The sequence below is a fragment of the Dipteris shenzhenensis genome, chromosome 30 (assembly GCF_047967505.1).
Source record: "Dipteris shenzhenensis isolate YYH24624 ecotype China chromosome 30, Dip_SZ_1.0, whole genome shotgun sequence".
Classification (NCBI taxonomy): domain Eukaryota; kingdom Viridiplantae; phylum Streptophyta; class Polypodiopsida; order Gleicheniales; family Dipteridaceae; genus Dipteris; species Dipteris shenzhenensis.
This window is the reverse complement of record NC_141625.1, coordinates 43173508-43196182: the sequence shown is the minus strand read 5'-3', so window position 1 is coordinate 43196182 and position 22675 is coordinate 43173508. Positions and strand designations below refer to the sequence as shown.

Sequence of the window (22675 nt, the reverse complement as noted above, 5' to 3'; positions counted from 1 at the left end):
ACTCTCTAGGTGAATGATGCCTATTAGCATAAAATCTGTCCTGATCTTGGGCACTTCTAATAGACTCCCTAGCAAACTGCAACATTTCTTGCATGTCTTGCAGGAATTTCTTTGCAGCATCATTTTGGATTCCCTTTAACCCAACCATAACTGGTGACTTAGGTTGAAACATGTACATGAGCATAAAAGGACTGTAACCAGTACTCGAATGCTTTGCACTGTTATAAGAAAATTCTATCATAGGTCTTCCGACAAAGATTGTCTCTTAGAAACATATGCCCGAAGCATATCTTCAATTAGTTGGTTGAACTTCTCTGTACTACCATCAGATTGTGCATGGTCTGAGGAACTCATACTTGGAGTAGTTTCCAACTTCCAAAAACTACTCTAAGTATGAGTTTCCAACTCATACTTAGAGTAGTTTCCAACTTCCAAACTTTGAGTCCCTGTTTGCTGACTATGTCAGAGGGCAAACCGTACAGCTTAAACAAGTGGTCCACAAACTCGTGAGCTAGTTGAATAGCTGAAATGGTTGTTCTAGTAGGTGAGAATCTAGCCATTTTTGTTAGGTGGTCCACTATGAGCCAAATGGAATCATGACCCTTACACGTTCTAGGCAAATTGGTAATAAAATCCATGGAAATACTTTTCTATTTATTACTCCGGATTTGCAATGGCTGTAATAAAGGCGTTTTGCCTTAGTAACCTGACAAACCTGGAAATCTACCACATAGTTTTCAATAAATGTACGCATCTTAGGCCAATAAAAGGTATGCTTCACAAGAGACAGAGTCTAATGTATACCTGGATGTCCAGCACTAGGTGCATCATGACACTCCCAAAGAATCTTGGATCGAAGATTCAAAACATTTGGCACACATATCTCTACATTCTGGAATAGCAAGCCATTCCTAATCATCCACTGACCTCCTGCCGCCTGTACTGTAGGTGGCACAATCCTTGAGTCTTGGTCAACCATGGAGGTCCCATCCTAGACTTTCCACAAATAAGAATTGAAATGACTATCAGTTGCGCAAAGCCCTCTCAAGGATTGAAATAGGTCTGAGGATATTTTTGTAAATGACATAGCATTTACAAACTTGACTCGACTTAAGGCATCCGCTACACTATTCAACGAACCCTTTTGATAATGTATTTTAAAATCAAAATCTTACATTAATTTTGCCCATATAGCCTTTCTTCCCCTCAATTCAGACGTCACACACATACTTGATCGACTGGTGATCTCGGTCAATACAAGAAACTTTGAGCCATACAAGTAGTGTCTCCAAACCTTCAGAGCATACACAACTGCATAGAGTTCTTTTCCTAGTGTGAGCCAACGATATTGAGTGTCATCTAGCTTCTTACTCTTAAAAGCTACAGTTTTGCCCTCTTGGAATAAAGTTGCCCCAATCACAAAATCACTCGCATCGACCTCTAAAACATAAGGATCGGGTAGGATCAGGTAATGCAAGAACAGGTGCTTCCTTGATAGTTAACTTCAAGGTTTCAAAAGCCTTGTTCAATGCATCATTCCAAGAGATCGGCTTGGTAGACCTGCATCCACAACCTTTCAATATGTTGTTGGTCAGGGGTGCTGTGATGTGTGAATAATCACGCACAGGTGTCCGTAGAAAAAACTTGAATCCTAGGAAAGAACAAAGTTGTTTCATAGTCTGAGGGATAGGCCATTCCAAAACCTTTTGGAAATGATCCAGATCAATGCTAATACCTTCTAAAGAAATCTTGTGTCCTAAGTAAATGATCTCTTTCATAACGAAGTCACATTTACTCATCTTGAAATAGAGCTTATGCTTTCTTAGGATAACTAAGACAATTGGAGGTGTCCAATGTGATCCTCTAGCCTTTGGCTATATACCAAGATGTCATCTAAGAACATGACAATGAATTTGCCGAGAAAATCTCAGAACAAATCGTTCATCATTTGCTGGAAGGTGGCAGGAGCATTGGTCAAACCAAAAGGTAATACGAGAAACTCGTAGTGGCCATACCTAGTTTGGAATGCGGTTCTATCTATGTGTTTAGCATAGATATGGATTTGGTAATAATCCGTATGTAAATCAATCTTAGTGAAATACTTCGCTCCGGCCAAACGATCTATCAAATCATCGGAACGAGGAAGAGGGTATCGATTCTTAATTGTCACTTTATTCAATTGTTTATAATCTATACACATTCTTCACGAATTATCTTTCTTCTTTCTTAAGATGAGCTCCCCAAGGTGATTTACTTGGGCAAGTATAGCCCATATTCAGATAATCTTGTAGCTGTGAAGCTAACTCATCCTCCTCAAGTTGGCTTATCCTATAAGGTGGAACACTAATAGGTTGAGCCCCAGGTACTAAATCCATGAGATGATCTACTATCCATTTTGGAGGTAAACCTTTCGGCAGTTGAGCAGGGAATACATCCATGAAATCATCCAACAACGTTCTCAATTCACGGTGTTCAAACATGCTTAAATCATTTTTGTTATTAACACAGAGAACAAATGAAGAAAGCGGAATCAAAACACACTGATACACATCATAATGAGAAGTGTTTATTATATTCCAAAGCTGCATCGCAGATACAATAGGTCCCTGAGAAGAGGGAATATTATCAACATTGAATACAAAATTGGGTGTCCTTATCCAAAAAAGAAAGGGTATGCTCTTTCCATCCAATCCGAATATCATGGGTTTTAAACCACTCTATTCCAATTAACAAGTCCACATGTTCCAAGTGCATGACATAGCACATAAGAGCAGCTGTGTAGTCTTGAATCCGAATAGAAAGTGCCGCAATCTTGCGATCCCAAAACTGCTTCCCAGCTAGAAGTTGCACCTAGGTGTGATCACTAGGTATCGTGACAGCTGCACAAGTTTGTAATTAACAAAATTGTGAGAGCTACCCGGGTTAAAGAGAATGTGAACTCTTTGGTCTCTAACTTCTCCATAAACTCAAAAAAGATCATGGGAACCAAATAATGAAATTGATTCAAATTTTGAGGACATAGTATTTGTACGATTGTTAGTGAATTTTCTAATCAAATCCCAATGAATCCCTAGGCATGCCTTCCTTTGGAGAATTGTTTTAATACCTATGCATCTCTCTCTTCTCTCTCTCTCTCTCTCTCTCTCTCTCTCTCTCTAGAGACACACACACACATGTATACATAAATATATATATATCTATATGTACATATATACGTATCTATAGTTTACAAATAGCAAGTGCACGTGCATGCACACACACAACTCTTATGTTACAACATGCTCCCTCCCTCGTCCACTCTTTCTCAAAGCCCCCTTTCTTTATTATTTTCCTATTTGCAGGGTTCCCATACTTCACTAAGGCCTTGCCTTTGGAATTTTAGCTAGATTAATATTATTAAATTATATCTTAAAAACATATTATCCTAAACACTTCTTTAAAAATATTATCTTAAAAACATATTAAATCTTCTTGAGATGGCGACAAAGGTCATTTAAAATGGTACTTGGACCATCAAAAACTAACTATTGTCTATGCAACTTTGGGAGCCTTCCTTTAGCCTTAACTCTCCGCCTCCTTCCAAAGCACCAATCAAGGTGGAATTCCCAGATCTACCTCTGTCTTTATTTTTGTAGATTGATGCACTATGTGCACTTGTGGGCCAATTTCTTGACCTTAAAACGAAAAGATTCATTAGTCCCAGGGGAAATCCCCAGGCTTGTGTCCTAATAAGCTTGGTCGTTGACCCACCAAATGCTATCCGGAGCCTTGATGGAGATGGAATCAGGTTTTTCCAAAACGTTTTCTAATAAAAATATTCCAAATTCCTATTTCCAGTGCAGTCTGGGAGGACATTTCATCAAAGACTACCTCGCTAGAGCCAGTAGGAGAAGGGAGAAAGAGAACAATGAGAGCTCACCCTAGAACACTGAACCAAAAGTTGATAAAACTGAGCCCCAAAAAGTGAAGCCTCTCAGTTTGCCTCAGGCAAAGAAGGTAGAAGCCCCTCTTCCCCTATAGAAGAAAGGTGAAATGGTCACTGTAAACGAGGAAATAAGGGACGACAATTTGGAGGGGGAGGAATTCATAAGTAATATGCACAGTTTTGAGGTGCAATTAGCATAAGCTGAACACGCACTGCTTGAAAAGGGAGAGACACCCTTCACAGTTGTAAAGAGGAAGAAAACAATCTAAGCCCTTGCCTATTTGCATCTGTTTCTAGATGCCAAGATCAATCTTAGGTGATTTCATTGTGGAACCCATGACAATCCCTGAGTGACAAAAAGAGACATCCCCATGGGCAAAACAAATGCAGGGAAAAGGAGGTAGGAAGAGGGGGGAAGAGAGACCTCAAGATCCTTGGTTGAGGGAATCAGGGTGTTGTCTTTTGATAAGAAAGAAGAAGAGAAGAAGAAGGAAGCTCAATGGAGGGTGGTCAAGCACAATACATATATTTTTAACTGTGCTATTTCTCTATGCTTGAAATTGTTAAATACACCAATTTTTGATATATAGCTACCATTTGTACATAGGAGTTGTGTGCGCACACCCTCTTTCTATTTGTCATTATAGATATGTATATAGGAGTTGTGTGTGTGCACACATACTCTCTCTATCTATACATAGGATTTGTGTGTATGCACATGTCCTCTATCTATTTGTCATTTATAGATGCATATATATATATATATATATATATATGTACATATAGATTTATATATTTATGTATACACATATACAATATATATTTTCTCATATATGTATACATGTGTGTGTGTAGAGAGAGAGAGAGAGAGAGGCATAGGTATAAAAATAATTTTCCTAATGAAGGCATGTACACCTAAGGCTTCATTGGGATTTGATTAGAAAATTCACTAAAAATCATACAAATGTTATGTCCTCAAAATTTGAATTGGTTAGTGTCTTTGACCATTCATGGTTTTGATTCATGTGCATTAGTATGCCCCCCGCCTCCCCTATGAAAAATTGATCTAAGATTGAATTAATTAGTTGTCTGCTCCATGGTCCTTTGTCTTCTCCTTCCTTTCCCCTTTACATCTCTCATTGCCCCTCTATCTCTATCCCTCCAGGCTTCCCCTTTGCTCTCAGCAACCACTCCCCATCTACCTACCCCTTCCCTCAGGCCTATGTTGGCCCATCCTCCCTGTCTTCTTACATGTCTCTCCCCCTTGCCACAATATGTGTGCCTTGCCTATCCACCCCCCTCCCTTGTGTTGTCTTCCTTTCCCCACACCCCTCTCAGTGCCCTCCCTTCCCCTTGCCCCTCTCCCTTCCCTCCCCTTGCCCTTGTCCCTTCTCCATCTCAACCCTCCCTTCCCCTCACCCCTCCCTCCCCTTGCCTCTCTCGTTGCCCTTCTCTCTTTCCCCTCTCCCTCCTTAGCCCTCTCCCTTATTATTCCTGCCCAACTTAAAAAATTGCTAATGCTTAATCGGGATCCAATTTAAAAAGATGTAATCCCACTAAGGCCCTGCCTTCAAAATATTAGCTAGATTAATATTTCCAATAAGGAAGGGGGAGGGACAGAGGCAGAGGGGAAATGAGAGATGTAAGGGGAAAGGAAGGAGCAAGAAAAAGGACAACGGAGCAGATCATTGTTCAATTCATTGGAAATATTAATCCAGAACATTGCAAAGGTAGGGCCTTAGTGGGATTCCCACCTTTTTAAATTGGATCCCGGTTAAGTTTTAGCATTGCTTTAAGATGGGCAAGAATAAGAAGGGAGAGGGTTGAGGAGGGAGAGGGGCAAAGGAGAAGGGCAAGGAGAGGCAAGGGGAGGGGGGGTGAGACTGAACCCCTAAACCATGCAAGCACCCTCTAATGCAATCCCTGAGCTCTGCAAATCACCTATGTAACTATTACCTAGTCTCCTTGCTAGTCAATGCAAGAAATCCATTCTAGATGAAAAACCACCTAGAAGGGACATGCTTCCTTCATTAATTAGCTCCCTTTGATGTAATAAGAAGGAAACTTTAGCTACCTACTGCAATCTCATTGAAGTTATGCAATCCCCTCCCCCCAGGGACCTCATGATTCAACATTGGCTTATTTGTGTTTAGTTACATTAAAGAAATCAATGTAGGTGTTATTTTCCCATCAATTAGAAGTATTATGCCCAAATTCAATTTATCTACCCCATATATGTTTTTAGATGCATTGCAACATTGTGCAAACCTTCTTTATATCTCTCAAAGAGAGGTTGCCAAGAGGTAACCATGTGGTAGGAGCCGGTGTGGCCACGTGTGCTAGAGGAGGAGAGAAGATAGAGGTGTCTTATGGCAAGAGGAAGGGTGAGCTAGGAGATAGTGAGAAGGAAGACCCTTTCTTCCATGTGGCATGCCCCCCTCTTCCTTCCTTCAACTCTCTCTCTCTCTCTCTCTCTCTCTCTCTCTCTCTCTCTCTCTCTGATCTTACCCCAAAATTTTCTCCTTGTCTATTAACCCTCTCACCTCATCCATGGTGCCACACAATCCTCTTCTCTTCAAGAGTTAAAAAGATGTTTTTGACATATTCAACACATGCCTAAGCATCTTTTGAAAAGACTTCATTGCTTGAGGTATACAAAGATTTGCTTATTTTTTCCCTTTGAGAAGGTGTGACCCTTAACATTATGCTTTATCATTGATGTCAAGGACTTGGGATTCACATACATTGACATGTATGTATATGTAATATACTAAATCATGCATTTATATGGACAAAATTGAATTTTATATTTCCTTGTATTGCGATTGAGTTCCAAATAACTAAAACAATCCACACAATTACTAAATACACATTTTAACTATGCAATAATTTCTTAGACTTGTCCTTTTGAGAAAAAATTCCACTCACATTTCTCACATTTCTTTAGGAGCTTGAGATATGTGGCAATTAGAGAGTGTGCCATGTCATCAATACTCTTCTCCTCCTTCTGAATGTCATGTGGCATTCAAGGGGCCAAAGCGCACCACTAATTCTCCTCCTTTGCTCCTTTTACCCTACCCAGTGAATCATTGCTCAAGGAGGTGCCCGAGATAGGGTGGGTACACACACACACACACATATTCTTAGTTCTTAACTAGGATTTTACACACGACCAAGTATAGAGGTAAGTACTTGACTATGAGGCATATGTGCACACACATACATGCACACACTTACTCTCTTTGTTAACCCTACATACATGTTCCATTGTTGTGAATTTTGCATATGTACATTCGTTGCTTAATATCCATCAATGGTGCCTCGAATGTAACCTATGTAATACCATAGTTAAGTTCCACACTCTCATGGTTACACGGTGTCCTATACACTAACCCTTGGCTTTAATGTTCGAACCATTTGGAACATACCCTTAGTCCTTGATATTGTATCCTATTAGTCCAACAAGGAAAACTAATCATGCCGTAGCAATTACCTATCTTCTGAAAGAAATATTTATGCTAAGTGATATCCCTTATTCACAAAAGGCATGGTGAAAAATAACCCCCCCATGGTATGACATGTGACGATAGATTCTATGGAAGAGTGGTGCCAAAAATCCTTTAAGAGTAGATCAAAAGCATGTGGTTCCCCCCCCTTGGGTTCCCATCAGTCTTTAAGTGGAGTAGGTGGAGTGAACTTGAAGGCAATTTTAATTTAGAGGTTAGGAAAGGAGAATTAGGACCCCTTAGTACATGTTTCATCATAGGTAGTGGATGCCTAGATTCCAAATTGGCATTTATGGGTATGACAATGGTTGGTACCATAGCCTAGCCTATATATAAATTTAGGACTCCTATCTTGGAACACAACTCAAATGGCTACTATCTCCCATCAACCCTAGGCAAACCACTAAATCCCTCTCCTATATGTTGGCTTTCCCTTCACTTGCAAGCTCGATTGAACCCCCTTCTCTTGGACTCTCTCTAGCCTTTGGCTGTCTTCCTCGCTTGCTTCTAGAACCCTCTCATCCGCTCCTTGCATCCAACCTTTCTTCATTTCTTCTTACACTCGACAGTAGATGGCCAATGAACATTTTGAGATGAATGGCATCTTGCTAGTGATTTGAAAACCCTCAAGTGCTTGCATGGTTGTGATACAGGGTTGCATCTTGTTTATTCTTGGAATTTAAAGAAGTATCCACATGGTGCATTGCAAAAGCTGAGAAGTTGCTCTCAGATATGGGATTCCATGGACATGTTAATATTAAGGAGGATAAGAAAATGTCTGAGGCAACATAGAATCTTTCTACTTAAGTGTCCATGGATGGAGCGAAGGCAAGGAGATTCCTATCTAACTATAGTCTTGACAAAGACAAATATACATTGTCTCAAAGTATCTTGGCTTGGGAATATTGGAAAGCATTGTGTGAATGCACGACCAATAAGTCTTCTTATCTTCAAGCAGCAACTTTGAGAGCTAAAAGGTAGATGCATTAATAAAATTGCTTTACCAGGTTCAAATCGATGAAATGTATTATGAAAGGTTTAGGATGGCTGTGAAAGAGTTTATGCAATTAGTGGTGAAAGCATGGGGGGAGTTGCACATTACGCATTACATAGTAATCATGTTACCATCGTAATATTTAGCACTTGCTTTATTAAAATGTTATGTTGCTAAAATGATGCTTGTCATATTTATAGCATATCCTCTATGCACACGGACCATGGTTTGTACAGAGTTGGGTCCCTTTGTCCATTTGGAATACACAAGGCATGGAGAAGTCGCACTATAGAGCTAAGGTAGACTACTTCAAGAAATCAAGGCATGGTTGTGGTGTCAGTCACACAGCAATGCATTGCATAAGATGTTCGACTAGTTTTTTAGATATTTACTAAGTAGGACTTTGAAGTTTGAAAAGGCAAAGGCATCAGCACTTACAAAAGTAGTTCAAAATGTATCAAAGAATAGAAGGCATAGTTCTTGGAAAGCATCCATAGGGAGTCGAGGAGTCACATGTTGGTTGCAAGCTAGAGTGAGAGAAGGGAGCAGATGGGTCCAACCAACAAAAATAGAAGCTATGATGTAATTGTATACAGTTATGAAATGAATATCTTTCTTATTTTGACCATAATTTATGCATTCACTCTTGGAGTCTAGGGTCTATGTGAGGTAAGGAGGATGGGGAAGGTGGGGGCAAGGTGAGGGAGGGGAAAGAGAAGGGAGGGGCATGTGGGGTAGGGGGGGCGGAGTGGTGGCAAGGGTGGGGTGGAGGGGTTAGGGCAGGGGCTGGGGATAGAGTGAAACCCTAAACATAATTAAAAGGGGTGTAAAAAGATGATGGGCCTATATTTAAAAAAATTGAAACCCTAACTCTCATTATTCGATGGCACGATTGAAGAACATTGCCAGACCCACAAGACGCTGCCTCCACCCTTCCTCTTCCAACTCCACCACCTCCATGGCATTTGCAGAGATGAACCTCTCCGCCGCATCCGATGGCACCTCACCTAACTCTTGTGAGCCCTCTTCCAACTTCCAAGAGCTCACTCCTTTCCCTAGGTCCTATGAGCCCTCCCCCGACTCCCATAAGCCCTCCCCCAAGTCCCATGAGCCCTCTCCTAAGTCCCATGAGCCAACTCCCAAGTCTTGTGAGCCTTCTCCTCTACATGATCCTTCTCCTCTACCCATGAATCCTCCCCCGAGTCCCAAGAGCATGTTTCATCCAAGAACTCCCATGAGCCGTCCCCAAAATCCCAGCAGCCAACCCCCAACTCCCAAGAGGGCTCTCATGAGAGGACTCCCCTGAATGAGCAAAATGTTTTTGAGAACTGTTAAAGGTCATTGTACCTTAATCCCAATTATGTGTAATACTCAAAGACATATATATATGGATGACGTAGAAGATTAGGGTGTTCTGCATACACCAAAACTTGTATGGCTCTCTCTTCTAGCTCTCCCTCTCTCTCACCTTCTTCCATTGTTGAGATCTCTCAATTGGTATCAGAGCGCAGGTGATCTAGCTGAGCCTGGGTGTGAGCCTGGAGCATGAAGTCTACTACTACAGCTCTGTGGGAGGAAGGAGAAGCTCCTTTGTGTGACTTTACATGCATTCTAGTGTGCAAAAACCTTTGGAAAGTTCTCTGAGTGGTTTTTTGCAAGCCAGCAAGTGGTTTTGGAGGAAAAATAAGTTTTTTGATGATTCCTCTATTCCTTTTGACTACTACAGACCGGAATGACTTCTAAAGACAACCATTCCTTGCTTTTGGTGTCCATTGCACTTCGGGAGTTTGAAAACACCTTCATCCTTAAATTTGGCATCATTTTGTTGGATTTCTGACTCACTGTCTCTGCTTCAACGTTTTTCTACCGGTGTTGGAACTCAAGTTTGAAGCAACCATTTGCAAATCTATCAGAGTTTCGGTGGAGTCAAGAGGTCCTAAAACTTTTGTGTTGCTCATCATTTGCTCTCTGGTGGTGTTTACAAATAGGTCTATTTGCAAAAACATTTTTTGGTCTGTGTGTTGGACCTGGTGATTGGGACCACAGTTTCCGAAACTACTTGTTCCATTGCATTCTCGAGGCCCAAAAATTCCTACCTATTAGCTCTTATGCGATTCCATAGGAATTTGGAGAATGTACATCTCTCTAAGGCACTGAATCGTCTATTTCTCTGTAAAAAATCCATTCAAAGGTTCAAACCTTTGATTTTTGGATTACAGGTCAATTGTAAGGGTTGACTCCCCATTTCCCATTCATCGGTTGGGATTTTGGAGTTCTAGCAAAAGAGAGATATTTGCATATTGTCTTGCTGAGTTCGATTATGTAGTGACCATGTTTTGAGGAGCGCCTAGAGAATGGTATTAGAAGTTTATGCTTTCATTCAGTCCTAGGGTTTTAGATGAAGTGAGATTGATTGCTGCCTCTACACTAAAAGGGCTAAGAATAATAGCCTGATATTCCTGGTACTTTATGTGGATGATATGCTATTGGCTAGCAAGAACTCTTATGAGCTAGATGCATTGAAGGCCAAGTTGCATGAGGCATTTGACATGAAGGATTTGGAACTTGCAAGTCATATTCTTGGTATGCGTATCACGCGTGACAAGAGTAGGAAACTCCTTCGGCTTTCACAGAAGGAGTATGCCACAAAAGTGTTGCAGTGTTTTAATATGGAGGGAGGGAAGGAAGTAAGTAACCCATTGCCTCAATATGTCACACTAAGTCAGGTGGATAGTCCCAAATCAGATGAGGAGAGGGCCATGATGGCCAAGGTTCCTTATGCATCAGCATTGGGGAGCCTTATGTATGCTATGATAGCTACTAGATCAGACATTGCATTTGCAATGGGAGTTGTTAGCCACCGGTATATGGCTAGATCAGGAAAGAGGCATTGGGAGGCAGTTAAGTGCATCATGAGGTACATGAAAGGTAACAAGGAGATGTGTATCTACTTTGGCAAAGGAGAGATGTGTGTACTTGGGTACATAGATTTAGATTATGCAGGGCATGTGGATACCAGGAGATCCACTGACTTAGGCTACCCCCTACCTTTGAAGGTGCATTCTTGTATCTAAGTCCCAAGGGGTGATCTCTTTTAATAAAATATATGTACATTTTGTACACTCTCACATTGTTGTGTGAATTCTCCATGTTTATGACTGAATTTACCATTCATTTCAATGTTACTTTTAAATTATGTCAAATCCTCGGTGAATTTCATCATGGCATAGAATGAAAGTGTCTGAGACATCGTGAGGAGATCAGAGTGCACTAAACCCACCACGGCACAAATTTGGGCATTTTGGCATATCCAGAATGACCAAATGCACGCCGTGGTGGGTTTAGGGAATTCTAGGCCCCTCACAACATCCCAGATACTTTTGCCTTTTGCGCCACGGTGAAATTCCTCTAGGATTTAACAAAAATGAACATTGAAAATCCAAAATTGGTGAAATTCATAATAAATTGGCTAGAAATGCATTAAATTAACACAATTAAAAGGATGGAATAAATATAGCATCAATGACTTTAAAAAAATACAATGGAATAAATATTATGAATTCATGAAGAGCAGCGATGACTTAATTACAAATAAGAAAGACATGTACTCATTAAAGTCATGTATCCACTGAAATATATGTTTATATTTACAAGAGGCCTCACAGGCTATCTTTCTTCTTAGCTAGTTTCAGTACATTGACTACTGGATTCCTAGATGTAAACCTAGCTACAATAGCACTAAGATCCTCCGCTCTTGTTGCCAAAGACATAGCTATTGTCGTCAATGCTCTGCTGTGAATGTTAGCATTGTTAGCAGCCAGGCGGTGTACCAAAATCACCTTGTTGGCATTCTGAGTAATTTTGGAGCATCCGATATAGCACGACAATGCCTTGCATTTCAGCAGCTCCGCAGGCCCTCAAGGAGAAAACTTATTGTGGAAGACCACAAGGTGCTCGGCAACTTCACCAAGGTAATGGGCCAAAGAATGATCTCGCCCAAATGCATTGCGAACATTACCCCATTGAGATGAGAATTCATCGACCTCAAATGCCTCCTGTAACAATTCTACAAACATTAGAAGACCAACAAAACAAATTATACCGAAAGAGCATAAAAATACATAATATTGTTCGAACTTACCCTACAGCGTCATCGGCTTCTATCCCTTCCTCATTTGCAATGTTTATGGAATCAGGTACTGTGTGATGTTCCATTTGATAGGTGGAAGCTTTCTCCTGACCTATGTTGGAGGTGGAAGCTTCTGCATGAAAGGGTTATGCATCATATATGGACATGTCTGCATCCCTTAATGAAACCAATGTTGTCAGGAGAAACTCTTTCGTTGTCTAGTCTTTAAAACCTAAAACCTCGAGATCTTTGACACTTGTGTTAGCATCGAATGCAAATAGGACTCCGAGTGCCTCATCATATCGTAGTCCAAAAAGAACCTCTATGTCATGGAGGAATACGTACTCTTCTCCATCAATGATGAAGGACCGTAAGTCTCTGCTTCTGGTCGGTGGTCTCCGGTGCAAATTCTTGCTCTACTCTTGTTGGGGGCTCTTAAAGTAGGCCCAATGCTTCAGCTGCTTCCATGTCCTCTCTTACATGGTCAAGGCTCTCTTCCATGTTGTACATGTCAGAGTCTAGTCTAGGGATGAGGATATCAGTAGTTCTACTAGAGGGGGTATTGGACGATGAGGCTCTTCGTCTAAATTTTCTTCTTGGAGAAGAAAGACGAATGTCATCTCCCATGAAAGGAATTTAGTGCCTATATTTCCTTTGATCGGCCCGCTTCTAGGATGTTAACCCTTCCTCTATAAGATTATCACAAAAGCGGGCCAAGCGCTTCACAAACTTGGGTTCATCTAGGAATAGCTACTTGATGTAATCTATCAAAACCCATCTCTTTGAAGAGTCATCAAGTGTATATGCAAAATCAATGAAATTCTCTTGCATGTAGTGGATGAGATCTATGAAGTCATCCTTGGCTCGCATGTATGTGCCTAGGACATCTAAAGTCCTACCAAACACCAAAAATAGCTCTTCCTCGTGACCTGCAAATACAATTTGTGAGATGAAATCATGGAACGCAGCTCTAGTTGAATCCATGGCAAATAGCAACTGAGGGAGTGAGTAAGTTTTGAGGGTGGAAGTTTCTATGGCTCTCTAAAAGTGAAAGTGAGAATGTAACGTAAAAATGGCTCTTGCTGCTTTATATATATCAAAACCCTAAAACTTAAAATAAATCATAAAGTCCCCAAATTTTTTGAAAAACAGTTACCACGAACTCAAAGGAAAAAAACATCAAAAGAAATAACACGTCAATTTAATTGTCCATCATCTTTTGAAATAAGAACTAGGATTTGGCAAAAATTTAAATGCTATACTAGTCAAACACATTGTTAACAATCTTCAAAGTTGCAAGAGGAATGAAAGTGGCCCTATGCATGCACTTCTCCACACGTCAGATGCATGCACTTCTCCACCATGCATGCACTTTTGCACACGTCAGATGTTCTTTCCACCATTTAAGGTAAGTTGAAGGACTTTGACATGCCATCCTCCATGACCAATAGGTGTTCTCGCACATCCCTTGGAGTCCATTGTGATATCTTCATCATTAGAGTCTAGGGGAAGCCACCGGCCATTTATCAAGCTATAGGTGCAAGGGATCCACTCATCCAATCCATTTCTGGTGTTGTGGAAGACATAAAAGGTCACAACATTGCATGGTCTTATAGCCTTGCACCTCACCATGCTTGCAGAGGTTGCAACTGCAAGAATGGGACTCCTACATGGGTCAATGCAACTTCAGCATAGGCACAAAAGAGGGAGAAGGAGAGGGACAGAGTAGCACCAATAGAGCCATAGGAGAGAGAGAGAGAGAGAGAGAGAGAGAGCCAGCAAGCAAGCTAGAGCAAGAGGGAACAAAGAAAGAGGGGGAAGAGAAAAAATGCAAGGGAGGGCAACCTCAAATTTCAAAAATGGAGGGAATGGCAGGCTGGACCAGAAAAGTGGGGACAAAGGCCCTAGAAAGAGAGGGGGGAAGAAAAATTCACCACAAAGGGCCCACAAGGTCATTGAAAGCAGATTTGGGCTCATGTGGGGAAGGTGCACCTGGGAGGAGGGTCAAACATGGGTTAAGGAGGGGGGGGATGGTTTGGGTGGTCCCTAGTGCAAGGGGAACAACCAATAGGGGCTCTCTGCAGGCCTCCCCACACTTTACCTCAACATACCATTGCCACACACCTTCTAGCACTCTCATTGGTACACCTCAAATCCCACTCTAATTCCTTGAAATTAGGAAACACTAACAAGAGGCCCTTTTGAGACCCCATTTCTCCCGTAATGTGCAATAGGAATTCCACTAACACCATCAACCTTTCTCGCACAGTCCCTAATTGTCTGTTTCATATTCCCTTTGGTTGCCGAAATCATCATATGGTTTGGACAAAATAGCAAGTGCAGCTTGCACTTGACACTCACTGCTCTGATCATAATGTCTAAAGGCAGCTACTATCTTATGACCCGTCACTTACATTGCAACATCAACTGGAATATTATAGAGCATCATCCTACTCATGGCAATACTATGACTAGACACATTGGAGGCTTCTAATCCGGAGGTATGCATCAAATTGCATAGAACAGCCCCAAAGTCTTCCTGCCAATCTGTTTATGATTGTACCAAACCTAAAGTACACTAACAAACACACAATTACATGAAAGGCCTAACAAAATCAAACATAGAAAACAATACAAACATGCCAAAAACAATACAAACACACATATACTTACCAAACCCCTAGGATTAGAAAATAATACAAACAAATAGATACTTGTCGAGCCCCTAGGATTAGGAAACAATACAAACATGTAAATACTTGCTGAACCCTTGCAAATAACACAGAAAATAATTCAAACACACAGGTACTTGCTGAACCCCTAGGATTAGAAATCAACTGAAGGAAAACAAATTTTAGGTTTTCATCTTGATCCTCATCAAATCTGGCAACCAAATGCTTCTCATATTGTCCGTAAATCAACAGAACATTAGCTTCCTTAACATGAACTAGAGAATGTAAATCTTCACCCTTATAATGTTTGAAATCCACCTTATAGTTCTTCGACAACCTCTCATTGTACTTGCAAAACAAAAACAAGTAAACACACATGTAAAAACCACAATATACAATGAAAAGATAAACGAAATTAGTTCAATGCAAAATGTAAAATTCAAATGTGCCACGAACACAAAAGCGAGAAAGGCAGTAATAGCTCTACATACCCTATGAAGATCCAACTCCGAAATCAATATTCTCTAGAATCACTGTCTCTTGCTCCACACCTATAACATAACTTTAAAATCACATGAGCTCTCGACCAACTTTTTTCTGACGGAATGCATCATCACAACAACCAACACCTTTTGGGTACTGGATTTTCACAAATATTAAATGTGACTTGAAACTTCTACCACACTAGACAAGCAATTCTCATCTCTTGCTCCTTGCAAAGAATCCTACCAAAACACCTAAACATATTCATTAAGATTTTCGCTGGATACAAGTTGTTGTTTAACTTTACAATTTGTAATAGCTCATTCTACTCTCTCAACTAGATCTTCTCAATAGGAAGAGAAACATCCAAACCCCAACACTTCCTCCACTCATCAAATCTCTTGTGGGCCCAACTATCTATCATCATACTATGATTTTCCCCACCCTTATACATCTCAGACACAATGTTTGGATCTAGGTCAAGAAATGGAACACCACTAGGATCAAATGGCTCATAGAACTGGAACATGCAATGTGAAGAACTCCAATAGAATCCCCATCCATGCCCATAACATTCCCTCCAAAAGCAACAGAACCACTCTCTTCCCCACCATACATAGCATACATGCAAATCTTGAGAACCAAAAACAAACCACAATGAGCAATGACCTCAAACAGAACCTCTAGTTCCATTGTAGAACCCTAATGAGCAATGAATGGAAGCAGAATCTCTAGTTCCATTGTAGATGTAGCAACCAAAACTCCAACAAGCCACAAAACACAACCAACACTTTAGTGAGCAGAACCTCCACTTCCACCGCAAGTGGAGCATCACAGTGAATAGTCATGAGCCGAGTAGCACAAATGCAACAAGCTGACCAACACCACCAAAACTCTGAGCAAAAGTCGAATGGAGCTCCCTAGAGGAAGACACAAATGAAAGTGAGAGACCGGAACACCAGACGGACCAATTTTTTTGCACAATCCTAAGCCACTCAGCACCTGACACGTCCATTAACTCCACGAGCTAAGTTAATGCCGACTCGCTTCCCCACTACGACCCTCCACATGGGGAAATGTATCGTGGATTGCCATTCTGGGTCAAAAAGTAACCAACAAAGGGCTCACTCGCTCGCAACCACGTCGCTCGCCATTTGTTTGTTGACCACTTTCCTCTTAGAAATGGCCTACTTCGGCCCATTCCCCAATACTTACATACCTTGAGTCATTAATTATTTTCTAGTAACATGGTATAGCAATTTATAAATTGTATTCATTGTGACTAGTGTGGCATGCATTGTACTACCCAAAATTTTTGTGGCATCACTTAAAGCATTGCTTGCTATGCCATGCATTTGGCTTGGACTCTACCCCTACTTCTAATCCTTGAGTCATTGATTATTTTAAAGCATTTTACAAACCGTCTTGATTGTGACTTAAGTGGCACACTCATGCCCCATCGAACAAAAAATTTCATGGCATCATAAATTTTATAGCACTACTTGCCGTGCCATGCATGTCTTGCTATCGGAACCACACCACATGGCACCCATGCTCCCACTTTGTCAATCTTTCTGTATTCACTTGGAAGTAGGGCTGCTCATGCACTTCGACAACTGTCTTTAAAGACACCCAATTTTCCTAATGTTCTATGAGTCCTTTCAACGTGTTCTCACAAGAAGATCCCGATGTGGAAAGTAACAAGGATACCTCTATAAAAAGGTAACTCAGTTCCCAATGTAAAGTTTGGTGGCAACCTTTCCCTGAAAGCTAGGAGGGCTTCCCCGCACTGCTCACAATGCTGGAAATGTTGGCAGGCCTCTGCCCATCCATCATTCATAAAATTGCAGCCCATGAAGACTATAGTCTCATTTAATGAGAATCAAGGAAAATTTTGCAAGCTGTCACAACCAATCGTGAGGTTTTTTGGGCCAATGAGAAATCTTGAGCATTGCAATGCTGGGCTAGAATCTCGAGATTTCAGGATGCTGTCCTGGAGCTCCAATGCTAGCCCAACCTATTCACCCCTACATGGGACCACGAGACTTGCTTGCTAGCTTGCTAGTGGGGCTTTCCTAGCCCCATTAGCATTCGCGGGGGAAGCCCTCTAATATGAGTATGGATTTCCTCAGAGAGAGAACACTATTTTTCTATTTGTACTTTATGGGGCGGACGGCAGGACAAATCTTGCATCAAATTGGTACGGTGGATTGAATTTTGCCTTCAACGCTTTGCAGTTAAAATGTATACAATTCATTAACGTCAAAGCTGCTGCTTAGGAGAGAGAGGGATCAATGTGTTCACTGTTAAGGCAGAGAAAATCAACAAGGTCAAATTCAACGTTTTTTTTTATAAAAAGGGTCCTGAATGGTAGTTCACTCTTATGAACTGGCAAGTCTTTATTAAAGGCTGACAATGAATGGCATTTGTGAAGCTTCTCAAAAAGTTTAAAGTCCTCGTTAAAGCACAACACCCGCCACTAGCGCAGTGCAAGGAAGATAAACTCTCCGCCAAAAAGAAACTGTGCATTGATTTTATCAACTAGAGAGTCAAACCACACAAGAAATATGCTGTTTCTGTCACAAACAAGTATAGTTGATGTGGTTATCCATGCCAAATTCCAATTTCGCAGATGTACCTCGCTCAAAAATCATCATTACTTCCTCTGTATTGGACCACCTGGCAAGTTCTCGTTTACAATATTGACCCAGTCAACTTTCTCATAATGCCAATATCCCCCCAAAGCTTAGAACATTGGAATATTCTGGAAAGAGATCTTGCTCTTTCATTTTCGCATCGTCAATTTGATGCGGTAGGGAATCGTTCTGAATAAGTCGGTGAATGACCTCCTTTGATTTAGCAAATGAAGGCCTTCCGAGAAGTAATTGAGTGAACCACTACAGTGAACGGCAAGATGTCGGGACTCGGCAAGATCTCACCTCAAAAAACCAAAATTCGAGGCAGGGAGACAGTAAGTTAAGAGGGCTGGCTCCAGGCAAGCAGAGTCACATGAGGCAGGCTTAACTTAATGCTGAAGAGGATGAAGAAACGGTAGGCACAAGATGTATAAATTATTCAACACGGATGGAATATCATTCTGTCTGCAAAACTGGATCATGCATAGATAGGCGCTTGTACATGCAGGCAGGTGACAGGGAAGCCACCCGCGGAACCTGCATGACTGTTGAACTCTTTCCAACTACAGTGTCGTGTGTCATAAGCAGCACGCAAATCCGGTGGACAGCGGTATATATTACTTAAGTGCTTTCACTACTGGTCGAAACTGCCCCTACACTCCAATGCTAAACAAACGCAAAAAAGGCGAGGTCGAAACGCTATGTATATTCACAAAGATTGTCGGGAGCAAAGAGTGGAGAAAATGTTTGGAGAGCTACACCCTCATCTGCTGGGAGAGGAAGTTATGCCGGTTGGGGAAGGGAGCAATCAAGGGGTCAAAAAGGAAACGATGCAGGCAAAGAAAAGTATGGTGACGCCGTTGACGGAAACATCGTTAAGAGGAAATGATCAATCGATCTTGCAAAGCTGAGGAAGAAGCTGGCGCAACTTGCAAGGTGGTGCGAGGAGTGAAAGCTTGGCTTTCAAGGCCAAAGCAGTTGTAATATATATGTCTGGCATGGTTCTCAAAGATGAAGTTGATTAAAGAGCTGGCGAGCTGCAGCTTCTTCATGATCTAGAGGAGGAGCTGCAGTTGGGGCTTGTTCTTGGCGTCGAGGAGGAGCAGAACAGACTGCAACCACCGGACGAACCCTCACCGGCGGAGCTAGCGACGACGCTGGACGTAGCCCCAGCGTGCTCGCGAACGCTGCTGCAGCTGAAGTCGTGCTCGACGGAAGATGAGACCCCCACCATTGCGCTGAGCGTGCCCAAATCGATGACGATGCCCCCATCGAATCCCTCTCCCCATTGCCATAGCCTCTGCTCTCCCTCCCCGTCACCTCTCCTCTTAGCCACTCCTCTTCGTCAATCCTGTGCGCCTCTTCCACCATCGCATGATTCATCTCAAACCTCTCCTTGCCCGATTGCAATTGCCTCTCACTCCGTGACTGCATCAGGCCTTGCTGTAACTCCTCCTGCCTCTTCAGCTCCATCCCAAACCTATCGTTGCTAGATTGGATTGGCCTTCCTTTGAGCGCTTGCTGCAGTAGCTGCCCCTCCTCGGTCGGCTTCATCACCTCCAACCTCTCGCCACGTGATTGCAATGGTCTCTCGCTCCGAGATTGATACATTCCCTGCTGCAACTCCTCCTCCACAGTCTTCCTCAGCTCGAATCTCTCGCTCCGCGATTGCACCAGTAGCTCCTCCGCCAAAGGCATCCTCAGCTCAAACCTTTCGCTGCGCGATTGCAGTGGCCTCTCATTACGAGATTGTAGCATCCCCTGCTGTAACTCCTGCATCAACGGCCTTCTGAGCTCGAATCTCTCGCTGCGAGATTGCAACGGCCTCTCGCTCCGGGATTGCAGCAAGCCTTGCTGGAGCTGTTCCACCAAGGGCTGTTTGAACTCAAACCTCTCGCTGCGAGATTGTAGCGGCCTCTCGCTGCGTGTTTGCAACAGCCCTTGATGCAGCTCCTCCACCGAAGCTTGCTTCGTCTCGAACCACTCGCTACGAGGTTGCAAAGGCATTACGCGTCTTTGCTGTAGGGGAGGTATCACTCTGCCCGTGTTAGACCCACCGGTTACCCTGCTCGCAGCCAGGGCCTCCCGTGAGAGCATCTGAGACTCGGGGCCCGACATTGAATGGCTCCTTTGATGCTGCACCGTCGGCCTTAGAGAAGAGGCACTGCTACCCATCGTTGTAGTGGACTGTTGGTTATACATGTATCTCCCGTGGCTCTGACCAGCTTCGAAGCTCAGGTCTCCCGAGATGCAACAAGCAGAAGATGAAGGGTGAAATTGCCCCACAGGGCTGCCATCTCTGGACAGCCGATTCCTGTCTTTGACATTCATTATCTTTATCTTTGATCTTCCACTAAAATGGTGGGTCGACGATAGCTGCGAAGACTGGTGTATTTGAGGACAGTTTTGAGTCCTGTCTTCTCTCCCGTAGAGGGCAAGAGCAGAGGAATTGCTCCTTTCGAGCTCGTCGTTGGCCTCATAGTCTAAGAGCAGAGGGGCTTGAGAAGACGACGCAAACTGGGACGTCACTGCAAGGAAGTTTAAAATGAGTTGCCGTATGATGCGATAAGCAGATCACATGGACGACAACTTACAAAAAATCATACGAAGAAAGGGTGAAAGAGTGAAGTACGTTGCTTAATGGCGGACCACGCAGCCATAGCTGCATTCTTCTCCGCTTGTTTCTTCGTCTTCGCTGCTTCTCCTACGAAAGTCCTACCAGCAACTTCAACTATACATTGGAATACGGGGAGATGTCCTGGCCCCGACCGAATGGTCGTATACACTGGCAAAGAGACCCCCGCCCTTTGAGCTGTCTCTTGAAGCAAATTCTTGCAGACACCCGTCTCGTCCTGCAGAAAATCACTCTTCTGGATCAAAATAACCCGACCCTCCAGAGTATGCTTGAAGTGCTCGCTCGGTCAAAATACGTTCACTTACAAGGATCCTGGCTGCAAGCCACTGCGAGGGACCTCTCTTGGAGAGAGTGTTGAGGGCAACTTCGGCTGCAGCATGTTCTGCTTGACGGAGTGTGCTGCAATATGTTGGACTCTCAAAGATCTCCCCGTTGAAATTCACGGTGGCCTTGAACCGTGGTGCATGATCTGGACCCTCTCGGATACAGGAATAAGCAGGCAGGTTGAAACAGCTACGCTGCGCTAACTCTTGAAGCTGATTTTTATACATGCCTGCAAGGGAAAAAGCAGATGACTGAGTGGAAGCGATGCAACAGCCGACCGATCCAGCAGACAAAGCTAGAGCAGAAGCTTGTGACGAAGCTCACAGCTCAAAGTGAGACGCAACAGAGATGGGCACATTCAACAGGACAAAGGTACAGATGATGAATGCACAGTACACTAGCTTCGGCCTATCACAAGCTCAAGACTTGCGAACACGGAGGTTCTTAACCTGCTCGCGTGGACAGTCGAGAACTAGAAGATGCATCATACAGAAATCCCCGCAAGAAACAATCCAAAAATCTCACCTGAGTTTCGCAGGGTATTGGACGTGGAAGGAGAACACTTCGATGGCAACCTATTGAGCAGCTAAGGCCATGAGAGGATGGCAGCCTAGTGTGCAGCAAAAACCATGAGTGATAGCGGGCAGGGGAAGAAGGAAGGAGGAACTCTGGAGCAACAAAGGGAGGGAGGGAAAGGAAAGAGGGATGAGGTGAAGAAAGAGACGATTGAGCTGAGGGAAGAGCAGCTGAGCCAGAAACAAGGATACAGAAGGCGAAGGGAAGGCCAGAGGTGCAATGGAAGAGGTGATTGTGACTTGTACAGTGAATCCTATCAAAGATGAAAGAAGCTGCTAGGCTCTCGGCAACAAACAAAGAGGAACAAGAGATCGAGAAGGAGGAAGAGTAGAGGAGGAGGAGAAAAAAGAAAAGAGCAGCGACGAAGTGGGAGAGATCGATAGTCAAAGAAGTAAAAGGCGGTTTTGTTCGCGGTTTTGAAAACCACCTTGGTCCTTGGCTTTCTTTCAAAACCCCTTCACGCCTCCCCACAAACGGCCACCCAACCTAGTTTAATTCTCTAGCCTTTACGGGCTGGTATTATATTGTATGGCCCCTCTTTAATGACCGGCTTTAACGTGCATGTGGCCGCCTTGATGAGCGCGCTCTGTAGTCGTCGTAGCATTTGTTGTTGGCACTCTGCTCATTTTTGTTTAATGCTACCAAATTTAATTAATGTCACCAAATATAAACATAAAGAGGTTCCGCAGTGAGGTCTTTCTTTCCCCATACGTTCATCCCCCCACTTGCGTTTGACTCCCCTTGCTAACCATGGCCAAGCAGAGTGGGTTTGTGCTGAATGAGAAGGTCCAAGGA

At 42.8% G+C, this 22675-nt stretch overlaps 1 protein-coding gene across 1 annotated transcript; it reads right to left on the bottom strand.

The window, feature by feature from the left end:
• Positions 1-18242: 18242 nt before the first annotated feature.
• LOC147882169 (uncharacterized) lies at positions 18243-22210 on the bottom strand. The gene is made up of 4 exons (XM_087401614.1): positions 21830-22210; positions 21286-21533; positions 20978-21197; positions 18243-20873 (listed from the first exon to the last, which is right to left on the bottom strand). Exons 2-4 carry the CDS (start codon positions 21529-21531, stop codon positions 19351-19353), a joined length of 1989 nt encoding a protein of 662 aa, XP_087257740.1. The 5' UTR covers positions 21532-21533; positions 21830-22210; the 3' UTR covers positions 18243-19350.
• Between the last annotated feature and the right edge of the window lie 465 nt (positions 22211-22675).